The sequence below is a fragment of the Passer montanus genome, unplaced genomic scaffold (assembly GCF_014805655.1).
Source record: "Passer montanus isolate IOZ18808 unplaced genomic scaffold, ASM1480565v1 scaffold110, whole genome shotgun sequence".
In the NCBI taxonomy this organism is placed as follows: domain Eukaryota; kingdom Metazoa; phylum Chordata; class Aves; order Passeriformes; family Passeridae; genus Passer; species Passer montanus.
The window spans coordinates 410105-423539 of record NW_024357614.1 but is presented as its reverse complement, the minus strand read 5'-3'; the positions used below and the strand labels follow the sequence as shown (position 1 = coordinate 423539).

At 40.3% G+C, this 13435-nt stretch overlaps 1 protein-coding gene across 4 annotated transcripts in view; it reads left to right on the top strand.

Moving 5' to 3' along the window:
* The window catches only part of SEMA6A (semaphorin 6A), a 117724-nt gene that overhangs the window by 71811 nt on the left and 32478 nt on the right, over positions 1 to 13435 (top strand). For 3 of the 4 annotated variants that reach the window (XM_039730882.1, XM_039730863.1, XM_039730871.1), the window contains exons 11-17: positions 1087 to 1218; positions 4522 to 4677; positions 6077 to 6253; positions 6968 to 7108; positions 7197 to 7277; positions 9188 to 9246; positions 10991 to 11011. In XM_039730882.1, the coding sequence (XP_039586816.1) occupies positions 1087 to 1218; positions 4522 to 4677; positions 6077 to 6253; positions 6968 to 7108; positions 7197 to 7277; positions 9188 to 9246; positions 10991 to 11011 (767 nt within the window). Of the gene's footprint in view, positions 1 to 1086; positions 1219 to 4521; positions 4678 to 6076; positions 6254 to 6967; positions 7109 to 7196; positions 7278 to 9187; positions 9247 to 10990; positions 11012 to 11143; positions 11195 to 13435 lie in introns of all 4 variants that reach the window. The other variant, XM_039730892.1, reaches the window with a different exon arrangement.

The following is a 13435-nucleotide window of genomic DNA, read 5'->3' as shown; positions in this document are numbered from 1 at the left end:
CCTTCTATAAGAAAATAAATCTGCGGAGATCAAAATAAAACTCCTGTATTGTCTCTCAACTTGTTGTTTTTCTTCGGCAAAAAGCATTTTGAAATTGTTTACTATTCAAATGGTTGTTTTTCTATAAATTTATATACCTTTAGGAGTTTAGCTTAATCCTCTGTAACAGTATTATAGTTCCTACATATTTTCTTTGATGTATAATGACCTACTAGCTAACAGCAGGATTGAAAGCCTCAGCCAGCTGCTTTCATGCTATTTACCCAATAAAATCAAGCGGTAGGAGTCAGACGCAAATACAGTAGTTCATGTACAAAATTTAAAAAAATAGGTGATAAATGAATATTTCATGCTTCCAAGTGACTAATCATGCTAAACCCATACACCTTTCAGAAAGTATGTTGGTAAGAAATTAACTATGTTTGGACAATGCTGTTGTGGAGTTGCATGCTAGTATCCAAAAAATTGAAATTTGCAATTTTATGATCTTAATATCAAATTTGTTTCTAGAAGCTCTTTACATTTCATTGAGTAGAGCAAACTCCTGAGCATAGCTAACTCCTTTTCATTGGGAACATTTCGTGGATATCAGGCTGTGGGAGCATGAACAAATTACATGTAAAAGCAGGTAAATGGCACACTGCAGTACGCTTCCAGTTTGATTAGAACCAACTTCTGAATTATCTGCAATGTGTTTTTTGAGGCATGGCAGGGACTACAGGACTCTTGGTACTGAGAGATGTTATGACTTAGAAGACCTTAAATGTCCAAGTAATGGGTTCTGAATGAGACTGACGATTGCTCCTCATGCATTGCCAGTGATAGCCAGAGTTTCACCGATTCTTTCCCTTCTTCAAGATTATTGCAATTACTTCTTTCTGTAGAAGCTTTGAATAAAATTCTCTTGGCAGGAGCTGCCTGCTGATTGGTATTCAGGCTGTGCCATGGGGCTGGTTTTTCCTGTTAATACTAGATTCAGAGTTCAGTATTGAGTAAAGGAAGGCTTCTATAAAGCATATTTTTTGCTCAAGGTTTTATGCATAACTGCAGAATGAGTAACAATTTCTGGGAAATGTCACTTTGCAGCATCCCTGGCTCTGCAGTGTGTGCCTATGACATGCTTGACATTGCCAATGTATTTACTGGGAGATTCAAAGAACAGAAGTCTCCAGACTCCACATGGACACCAGTTCCTGATGAACGAGTGCCCAAGCCCAGGTATGTTTCATGCATAGTGATATTGTTCAGTTCCTTCATGTGGGCTACAGAGGCTTTTTAATATTTTGAACAGCCTGGTAAGGTGCCAATACAATTATACATGTTGAAACAATAAAATAAAAGTTGAGTTGAATTTGGATCTAAACTATGCAATAGAGATTTTTCCACTTAAATGAGATTTGTGTAATATATATCAGGCCAGCATCAGATCCACTTGGTCAGAATAATCACTTAAGAGTGGTGTGACACAACACAGTTGTTGCAAATTGGTTCTGTAACAGATATATCTCATTGCAAAGCCTGCATCAGTTCTGCAGTTTGCTATTCTATGATTAACATGCAGTTTAAGTGCCACAATGGATGATTTATGGAGAGCAAAAAAAGAGCATTCCACCAAAGTGAGACTCAGTTTACCTCATTCCTCCTATGAGTTGTTTTCCCCACTTCCACGTGTTTGCATGCATCTCCTCTACTACATTCTTCATATTTCTTACAAGTACCATTTCAATCAAGTTGCTCTTGACAGACACTTGTTAACTCATTTACACCAATGGCATTTTGTTGTGAGATATTGAGATACATATAGATAAATCAAATTCATTTATCGCACTTAAGCTTTACCACTCTATTGCATGTTTTACATTGCTTGTGATAGCTTAAATAATTTCAAAAGAAAAAAAAAAAATCTGAAGTACTCAGTGCAATGTTGAACACCTCAATATAAGAAGAATATAAAGCTGTTGGGTGTATCCAAAGGAGGGCTATAAAGATGTTGAAGGGCTTAGAGGGAAAACCATGTGCAGAGTGGCTGAGGCCACTTGGCTTGCTTGAAGAAAAGGAGACTAAGGGGAGACCTCATCACAATCTACAACTCCTTATGAGCAAAAGAGGAAGGGCAGACACTGATCTCTTCTCTGTGGTTACCAATGATGGGACCCATGGGAATGGCCTGAAGTTGTGTTGGGAGAGGTTTAGGTTGGACATCACGAAAAGGTTCTTCACCCAGGGAAGTGGTTTGGCACTGGAACATGGGCTCTAGGGAAGTGGTCACACCACCAGTCTGACAGAGCTCAAGAAGCTTTTGGACAGCACTCTCATGGCACAGGGTGTGATTCTTGGGGTGTCCTGTGTGGGGCCAGGAGCTGGGCTTCAGTGGTCTTTGTGGGTTGGTTCTAGCTCATTCTATGAGTTTATGAAGCTCCATGGTGGACATCAAGCTTCTGCCTAATCCAAATTTGGCCCATCATGTTTTGGATTTGCCAAGTGTAATATTACTGTGCTGTCTGTATTCTGAAGTCGTCATTCAAGAGAAGACCTTGGAGGTGACTGGAAAATCTGGTAAATTCTGTGTCTCTTTTCAGTCTGAGCCTTCATAACGCAGCTTCTAGCAGTGTTGCAGGATTTTGTTGTTCATTTTGCAGTGTTTCAAACAAGTTGTTGACACAATGGTCTGCCTTGCGGGTGCGAGGCTGCATGATGACTCTAAGGTTATTTGTTTGGACCTTACTGAGATATATTGGCAGGGAAGAGGAAAAGAAGAAGGAGAAAGTGGGAGAGAGGAACAGAAAGTTGCATTACAAGTTTGGGATGAGCCAATAGTAGGCTAACTTTTATGATGAAGATGGGACAATATTGTTCTTTCTAAGCCTGAAGGACATAATGTGAAGTGAATTGTGAACAGTGTTTGACATAATATTTAGCAATTAAGCTGCTTAATAGAAATAATCATTACTTTTAGCTCATGCTGAAGTATATGACAAGCACCTTTGAAATAAGGTCATTTTTATCTGGCTTTCTCAGTATGATGCAGAAACATTACTGCCCCTATTGATCCTAACATTACTCAGAAAACTACCAGAGCCCTTCTGAGGTGTCACTTCCCTGTTTGGCCAGACAGCAGGTTTGCTGAGATTTATGTTGACTCAACTAAACCAGTTTTGAGATTAAAACAGGATTAATCCAATCATGCTATTAGGATTTAGGGGTAAATAGGCCTCCAGATTAGATACAGAGAAACCGTAGACACCACAGTGCCAGAAGGTGCCAGGCTGTTCCCTCGAGTTCTCTGGGAATGTTGTCTCATGAGTCAATGCCCTTGCAAGAACCAAGGAAACCAGTAATGCCCTTGCTTTTTCCTTCTCTCCATCTGTTGCTAGTTCTACATGCAATTACGAGACAGCTAAAGTATTTTGGATATGAAGAGGCAAGAGTACACGTTGTCTGCATGTAATGTTCCTTGCTCAGCTCTTGTGGGCCAAACTTGTTGACACACCTAGTTCCTTTGAGTCCTATGCTACCTTCCCACACAAGATTTATTTACCTAATATTTGAATATTTATCTAAATCTGAGCAACACAGATGATAGCACCAGTCCTGTATTTTGTTCAAGTTGACATTGCTCTTGATATCAATACCTTTACCCACAACAGAGTAGATGAAAATAGGATGATGCAATGAGTTTATGAGTGAGTGGGCCATCTTTAATCTTCCCATCTCACACTGGCCCAAAGGTTTGCAGAATCACCGTGCTCTGGAAAATGGGATCAAATGGGCCGTTTATTAAAGGAAATTATCTACACAATATTAACAAGCAAAACATTTTGCTGTTTTTTGAGAGATGGCCTGTCCAGGCAAGAAGATTGCGCTACGTTTTAGGAGCAGGTAGATTTTAGAAATAGCATGAGCAGATTTGCATTTAAGTTGTTAAAGAATGGGAGACAATTTTTCAGTGAAAGTTCTCAATGAGCTATCATTCTTAAATCATCTCATCCAAATTGAACCAAGGACAAAACCAATCTTTACATGGATGCTATTCGGTTTGTCTTCTTCAATGGTCTGTTTTCTATCAGATGTGACTAAAAGTAACATTTTTTCATGCATGTTTAAAAAAAGTAACTTCCTACTGTATTAGAGGTAGTTCTTTTATTCCAGGACAGAGCAATCAATTAGGCAAGTTACAGATCAGAAAACACCTGTGCAACTGGGAAGCATCAAGCCAAATGCACACATGCTGTGATTACATTCCATATGAATGGATAAATCACAAAACTGTGTGTGTAGTGCTCCTGATGAAAAAATGGCTTTCTGCTCAGAAGTGACACACGAAGTCCTTTTGAATGGAGGACAAAGCAGGATTTTAGGCTTCCCTTGAGGTGCTGAACAAGTCCACCACATTTATCGATCCTCTGCCAAGCTAAACTCCTGTAAAGCACATCATATTTCAATTAAAACTTCATCACAAAAGGAAGCTTGCCCTCTATGTCAAACTTAAGTTTTCTGGCTTTACTCTCTTGTTTTATATAGGCCTGGTTGCTGTGCTGGCTCTACATCATTAGAAAAATATGTAACATCTAATGAGTTCCCAGATGATACTCTGAACTTCATCAAAACACATCCACTGATGGACGAGGCTGTACCTTCCATTGTCAACCGACCCTGGTTCCTGAGAACAATGGTCAGGTACGTGCACCAAGTGAGCCCCTGTCCGCACTGTAGCTGTCAAGTTGTGCTACCAGCCCTGCTTCAAATACTCTCCAACTCTACACATGTCCTTGGTGTCCTGGGCATGAATCCAGCTAGGAGTGGTGGCAGAGCAGAGCAGATGCTGCGGAACTCCCTGAGGAGCTTTCAAGATAGGAAAGACCTCAGTCTTTACCAACTGTGCTGTGCTGAAACCAGATGTTGTAGGAAATGCTGTGCGGGGAAGGTTTAATCGCCTTTTGGCTTACAGGTCAATGTTTGAGATAGCTCGGTAAAAACTTCAGGCAAGGATCAGCAGACAACTCAGGATACAAACCTGTCTGCCAGGATATGTTCACAGGATATGTAGATGTCTGTCAGGTTATGTACTGGTAAGCTTTAATGTTTGCAGAAGTGTATAGGGCAAAAGTAATCGCATAATCTGCATCCTTCCTATGGCAACCAGAAAAAAATAATAACCAATTGAACAAAGACTCATAAATCAGCAAGTGTTAAATAAACCATCCTCTTCCTTTGAATGTATCAAAATGCATTCCCACTCTCTGTGGAGAATGTACATCATGGTCATTATACTACTTATCTACCCTGCAGCAGTGAACAGAATAATGTGACTAACTTCTGCCGTATTTTCCTCTGACCAAAGGTGGAATATTGTGATGGGCACTTAGCTCTGTGGAAGGATCTGACTTCGTTTCTGTAATGTATCTTATGACAGGTTTTTCTGTCAGGTTCTGTACTTCCAACCAAAGATGAGAGTAGCAAGCTTCATGTGTGCTTCCCTTTGATAGGCAGTACCATCCAACTGGTACCAAACCTCCAGTATACTTGTTTTCAATAAATTGTGTCACCCCAATATTTGATTTCACCTCAGTGCTGAACTTGCATGGTGGTGGTTGTGTGATTATTTTTAGTGAGGTAAAATGGTGTTTAGTGTCTTATTCTTGCACTGACACAGCTTTTCCTGACAAAACAAGTTGAACCTCATTCAGCTGCCTTTAATGTGACAGAGCTTGAAATTTTAAAAACAGTTCACTGTGCTGATTCTCTATCCCTGTCTGAAGAAATAACCAGGTTTTTGGAAGGATAATTCCTAAATGCCCTCAGGCTCCTAGCACTCCTTCATCTTTCTGAACTTCTGGACACTTCTGCTGGCTATTGGATGTGTGGGCGTGCAAACGTGAAAATTCCCCGGCATCTGGGGAGCCAAATTGGTACAGTCTGGGTTGATTTATAGACAGGTAGGAAAAGTGCTTAATGGTGTTTTATGGTTGCTAGAAGGCTACCATACACTTATCTGATGTGAAGAAATTGATTAAATAAATGAAAATTTATTTAATTATCTCTGTGATTTATCTGTGAAAATGCTCTATTGTTTTAGATATCGCCTGACCAAAATTGCTGTTGACTCTGCTGCTGGGCCATATCAGAACTATACCGTGGTTTTCTTGGGGTCAGAGAAGGGAATCATCCTGAAGTTCTTGGCACGGACAGGAAACACTGGTTTCCTAAATGACAGCCTTTTCCTGGAGGAGATCAATGTTTACAATCCTGAAAAGTGTGTATCTGATTCTTTGTACTCATGTATGGGTGACTTTGAACTTCTGATTTCCCAGAGAATAATGTGTCCCGTGGAAACGGAAGTGGTTAGAGAAGCAAAGTGGTTTTGGTAATTTAAAATTATTTAGGGAAGGGATGTCTGCTTATCAGTCTCTACGTTGCAATAAGATTTTTTTATTCAGTCTGTGTAGAAAATAGCCCATCCTATGCAGCAGCTGATGGATAATTAAAAGTGAAGTTCTGGAAAGGAAGATTAATTTTCTAATCCTATAAAAAACCCTGATTCCTCTCCAAATAACTCAACAAGCAGCAAGATACTCTCCAAGGGAAATTTTCCACATTTCAGTCTTCCTCAAATATGCCTAAGGGGGCTTTGAAGTAAGCCATAATAATGCAGAAATTTCAGCTACTTTGAGTGCTGGAGAAGAATAAACACAGAAACGAAGGGCCGTCAGAAGCTTATCTGGTGTGCTGTCGCTCCCAAATTCTTAACTATCCCATGCATTTTTAATACTTACTTATATGTCTGTCAGTATTTTTAGTGGCTATTGTGTGTTCTTCTTTCTTGACTTGTTCAATTTTACCTTTCTTACGGATTTTTTGGCAGAAGCTTTTTGTGATCTTATTTTTTCAGCCTGGGGGACCATTAAGGTTTCCCCTGGCTTCCCAGAAGAGCCCACTTGTAACCACATCCCACTTTTATCCAAATCAGGTGCAGTTACGACGGCATGGAGGACAAGCGGATCATGGGCATGCAGCTTGACAAGCCCAGCAGCGCCCTGTACGTTGCCTTCTCCACTTGTGTCATCAAGGTTCCCCTGGGACGCTGCGAGCGTCACGGCAAATGCAAAAAGTATGTGTTTTGTGGTGGCTGTCAGAGGCCTGGGCAGTGGGCAAGCTGGAGCACTCCTGAATGCCGCCTTGTGCTCTTCTCTCCCAAGGGCCTGCATAGCATCCAGGGACCCGTACTGTGGATGGGTGAAGGAGAGCGGAGCATGCACGCAGCTGGTCCTTGGCTCCAAGTGAGTAAGGGCTCTGGCTGGATGGGCCGTGGAGCTCTGGTGGTGGTGCCAGGCAGTCTTGGGCAAAGCTATTTGAAACATAAGGCTTTTAGAGAGGGAAAAATGTGGGAAGTGTTTGTTTCTGTCTTATTTGCATTCGCCTCTGAAATGTCTCACAAATTTTTTGATGTGAACAGTTAGCTGATTGGTAACTGCTGAAAGAGGAGGAAGAAGAAAATGAAAGAGCTGTATTAAGGTCCATGTATTATTGAAAGGAGTGAATTGGATGGATATGTCTGGACCAGCCTACACTGGAGCCATCACAGCTGATTAAAGAGGCAATAGAATCCAAATTAAATTACTGAAGTAATTTGTCCACTGAAAACAAAACCAGTCCTTCTAATTTACTGTGCATTACTAAGAGGAATAACAAAGCACAGTAAGGGCTTAAAACAGATTTAGACAAGTGCTGGATCTCCCCTTGCTTAACAGTAGAATTTAATTATTTTATGATAATGAAAGTCTGTGAAGGTTATAGGGAGCAAACCCACTTCAGGGCTCACAATTTATGGCCACTTCTGACATACCACATGACTGCCCACTCTGAGCTACCAGCTACACTCCTCATGGTAGTAGTGGAAGTGTAGCACAGACAACACAGAGCCTTGACAGCCCTACATCTGACGCCGCTTCTCTACAGGTCCTCACTATATAATGGACAAATTACAATCCCTGTGCTTCTGTCTTGTTCTTAATTTGGTGATTTCCACCCCCTGCTGACGATGCTGTAGCTGTATGTGTCTATATATGCTTGACTACAAAAGTGTGGGCTGTTCCTGATTTGACATTTGGTAGGATAATGTTAAAATGGACCTGTGTCCATATCAGGTTTTTCATCACTCCAAAAAGTGCTTGAGACTTTTTTAACTTCCATGGCAACTTGTAGGGGACTTCCAAACCTCACTTTTAAAAGCAGCTCCCACTTTCATCAATAGATCCATCGAGACAGAGGCTGTGCAGCTTGCAGTGATGAAGTCCAAAAGTGATCAAGGCAGCCCATGTTCTGTCCAGTGCTTAGGAAGGGGGTCCAGATCAGCTGTGAAGGTATCTGGTTCTAAGCTAACCAACAGGAGGCAGAGATGTTAGTCATCCTCCTGGAGCTGATGACAGTAGAGCAGTTGTTTTAAGAACACAGAGTTAGAATGAGTTGTCTGCAAGGGTAATTGTGCCTCAAGGGCAGGATCCTAATATAGGCAAGGGCTTGTATTTGGAAGTTTTCCAAGGTTCTTGTCATTCACCTTTGACCACTCAGGAAGGTGGAAGAACATCTTCAACAGTTATCCAAAATCACAGAGAGAGAGCTCAGGAGCATAAGCTGAGAACATCAGCTAGAAAAGCATGTGAGTGTTTGTCAGTAGAGCCCCCGACTTAAAAGGAATACTTTTTGTGGGATGGACCTTATGCCTTGCAGCCTCATCTGGTGCTGTACTTAAGTGATTGCTAAAATGCAAGCTTCTTTCTCAAGCACATTACCTGCCCAATGGGTTTGCTTCCTTCTCACAACAAAGTGCCAGTGCACCTGATCCACTCTGTGCACAGGTTAAGGTAGGGTTACAGTTGCTTCTGATAACATCCTATATTTAACAGTTTAAAAAATGCAAGACTTTTCTTTCCTTGGTAACGAGGCATGCTGTGGATTTTTAAAAAGTAATAATATAAAGAAAAAGTATCATCAGAAGCCAAGAAATCATTAAGCAATGATGAATAGCTCAAATGTGTGTGTTGCGGTTTTTCAGACTTTGTGTGGAATTTCCAAAGAAATAGCCAGTTTCACAGCAGGGATTTATTTCAATTGAACATGTGATAATTTCTTTCTGGTTATGCCTATGACTGTTGTTATTCATACTGTTTTGTTTCCTTCTATTATTTAGACTGGCATTTGAACAGGACATAGAACGTGGCAATACAGATGGCCTGGGTGACTGCCAAAGTAAGCAAAGCTTTTACCTCCATTTACCATGTGTCACAGTATCCGTCTGAATGCCTCAAATCACCATTACCTGTCAGGCACTCTTTTGTAGCAACATAAGCCATGACAGGGACAGCAATGTAGCTAATGGTGCAGGTTCAGAAGAAGAACTGTTTTTAAATGTGTTTGAGGAAAATAGCCCAGTTTATGGGATTTGTGCAAACACTGGACTTCAGAGTGGTTGCATAATGAGAAAAGCTCAGCTCTAGAGGATATTGATTACAGCAATGGCATAATGAATTGGGGCCATTGTCTTTATTAGCCCTGGTGGTTGGGTTGTTTATGTAAATGCAGAGAAGTGGCTTGGTTTCTTGGTATGGTCTGTGACTTGGACTACATTCACATGCAGCACAGTGAGACAGAGAAATATATCTTCAGCTTTGGATCCAGGTCAAGAAATGACAACTGCTTAGTTTGTGAATCTTAGGGAATTTTACATACAGTCTGGACAAACTCATGGTATTAAGGGTCAGGTACTATTGGCACTGCCTAAGAAATTTTAATGGTAAACCTTAAGTACTGACAGCGTGAGCTGGAAGCTTAAACACAGTCTTTAAACATTTACTGGTTTGTACTGAAATGCTTAAAAGTGCATAGCTTGCACTGTATGCAAAGCAACCTTGCTGATTTCTGAGCCTTCAGGAATACCAACAGGACAGCTCTTGTTCCAAATGTTCTCAGCAAGATTGGTTTGATTCTGAGCTCCAAATACTAATTATAAATCTCATGAAATAAAGGCTCTCATTCTTTTCAGTGTAATTTGCACTGATGAAGCTGAGGAATCAATGTACAGTGAGACAGTCATTACTTCTGCAACACTGAGAAAAATAACAGTGGGCTAGACTGTGCCATGGGACACAGTGTGAGCCAGACTCTCTGGGGAAAGCCAGAGCCTTCTCATGCCTTGTCATCTTTATTCAAGAGGCATTAATTACTCTCATCACTGTGCTTGGGGGAGTACAAGGATTTCAGGCTCTGTCCTAAGATAGGTTAATACAGACCATTGCAAAGGTTTTTGATGGAAATGTACAGATTGGCCTCCCCTCTGTTCCCCTGTAAAATGGGTTAGCACCAAAATCAGGCCAGTTCCCAGCTGGTGTATCTTTGCCCTTTTCTGCCAGTCCTGCTCTCCTTGGGCAAATAGGTTAGGCAGGAGTGGAGTGTACCTGATATCAGTTACATATAAAAGGAGGGTAGGAAATTATTCAGGAACAGCACATTGTGCTCATGGAGAGAGATCTGCTTCTGTGCAGAGAGCAACAAAGCCTATACCCTGCTTAAATCCCTCTCTAGCCCTGAATAGTGCATTGAACTTTGACACTGCACAGGGGTAGATTTCATTCCCTGCTAACACAGCTGATTTTATTACTTCATGTGATCTTGGGTCACCTGAGTTTTGTCCTCATTGATTCACATTGCTGGCTGCATCCCTGCAATGCCTTGCCTTAGACTAGGATTTACAAGGAAAGCAGAGGGGACACTGGCCCCCCCTCCTTCAGTACCTCCTGTACAGAGCTGATCATGAGCACTTTCAAAGCCAGACATTGTTTTTGGGTATGTCTGTATATTAGTTTTGCCTGGGTCCTTAGTATAAATCACATGCTTATAAATATCAGCTGACACATTAATACTTATTAGCAGCAAACTACTTACAAGAAAAAACAAGATACAAATAATGATATTTCCCCTGTTATTTGTCTTTCAGATTCCTTCGTAGCCCTGAATGGTAAGGAAGTTCTTGGTTTCAATATTTATTGGCAGCAAATCGATTTTGGAGGAATCATTTTTTACTATACTTTAAAATATTTTCATACTTTTGTAATATTTAATCTTTCTTCCCAATTTATTTTGTTCATAGACATTTCAACTGCTCCACCTGATCAAAAAATGTCTTACTACACAGTGTATGGTCAGTTTATGAGTGTTTTTAAAAATTCTCCCCAAATTCTTGTGTTAGCTAGTAGTACCTGTACTCAAATAGTTGTTACCCTATTTTACTTGTTTTGTCTTGGTTTTGAGGGCCCGATTCACTAATCACAACTAGGATTAAGTCATACCTCTGGGTTTTCAATCCCTCTTTTCTTGTCTTTCCTCAAAACTGTCTCCATTGAATTAAAGTCAGATAAGGCCTATTTTAATGGCATGCCAGGAGACATGATTTAGAGCATGCTTCATCTGAACACTCAAAGGAATATTTGGGTACTGTGATGCATCTTATATGTTCACCAGGACAAACAAGATAGTAGCTCACATCCCACTTATGAGCTGTCCAGGGTGGTGTCATTACTGCTACAGCAGCCAGTCAGAGATACCTTAGGGAAAGCAGAACTATCCCTGGGTTACAGAAAGATCTCTCATAAGGAAAATTAGTCTTTTACCCATGTGGTTTGAGACTTGATTATGCCTCAATTCCTGAAGGTTCTTGTCACTTCTAGGGTGAGTCATTTATGTTGTCCATTCAAATTTACATAGCAAATTAAATGACCTTAACTGAAGAGGATCATTTCTGCAAGCCTAGAGTAGCAGGCTCCCATGAGATAGCTGTTAATCTGTGCTCATAGTGCTTTCTACTCTGTTCTGCATATTTGGAAGTACATTATGCTTTTTCTTGGAGTGAAGAATAAATGTCTTCATGAGGAATCACTGCAGAATAAATAATCAATTTAAATTCAAACGTAGACATATATTGCAATAGCTTTTCTTACAGACGTCCTGAACAAAGACAAGTACTCACAAGCTAAGAGCTGCCAGTGAAGTCAATGGCAGAATTCCATGAGTGGTGGGAGCTTCCTTGTTAAGTTGCTTTCAGGCTGTACAAGAGTAGCAGTTCATTAGGGCTAGATCAAATTCACCATACGTTTGGCTGAACACAACAAGAGGTAGGTTAATGTGAAGTTGTGATGAACTTTTAATTCAGCCTTTCATCTCATGCCTACAGAGTATGTAGGTATGAAACTGAACCAATGACAGATCAGTACAGCAGAATTTACATAACTGGAGGCACAGTAATGCTGTTCAACATTTGTAAAAATAAAATCAAATTCCCCCTACTGTTTATTACCAGGAAATGAAAAATATGCAGGTGAAACTTATTTGAAAGTATGGTAATGAAAACCAGTGAAGGGAATGTGCAAAATCAAAGGCAAGCTGAGACTTTCTGATATATGGAAGACTCATAGTTTCATCTGCATAGACAGTTTATACTTTCTTTTATTGTGAAATTACAGTATTTTTATTGCACAGTAATTAAAGAAAAGTAATAATAAAATCCATTCTGCTGAATGTGAAGATAAAGAGAGTGTCTTTGGATATAGTGCTGATGTGCCAGAAATGTTCTAGATTTCCTGCTTGTAAGTGAATTCCATAGTCTGCAGAGTCATAGCTATGGAACTGTGGTTCTGGATCCTGCCAGCTAGAGTATTAGTAGGCACTTTAGTAAAAACTGCTATTTTAATCTGACCAAGAAAGGAGAAAAGTGTTTCAAGTGAACACCAAAATGAAAAAAAGCTGTAGTCCAAGAGAGTACAGTTAACAAAAGAGAGTACATTTTACTGTCCAGGCATGTCAAGCTCACAAACAGACTCCATAAATGAACCCAGCTTTTAAAGTAGGACTTTACAGACAGGTGCAATGGAGAAACGCTGACTCAGCATTAACATGGGTTCCTGTTCATGTCCTGTCTTTTATGGCTTATTTCATTGACCCCTCTCAGGTACATCCTGATAACTTGGTCTCCAGGCAAGTCAGCTCCCCCTTTTATTGGTTTAGTTAAAATACCTGTTCTGCTGGTTTTACAGTTGGGCTTTCTTTTCACCTACCTCTAGTGACCCTCTATTGATCTTTCACTTCAGGGTGCAAAAATTCTAGGATGAAGTAGTAAACCAGTCTCAGTAAACATGTTCATGTTTGCCAACTGTAGAGACTTGTCTGAGTAATTTTGCATCTTGAAAAAAACGAAAAAATTATGAATTATCTATTTTGATGTTACTGAGTACAGTTTAATGCAAAGGTAAATGATATATCACAATAGACTAAGCCCTCAGAACACCGGTGGCAGAATGCCAACTGAGTGAATGCTCAGTGGGCTAAATATACCCAAAGTCATCTGAAGCTCCAAAAGAAGTCATAAGGCCTGATTCTCTTCACTTAT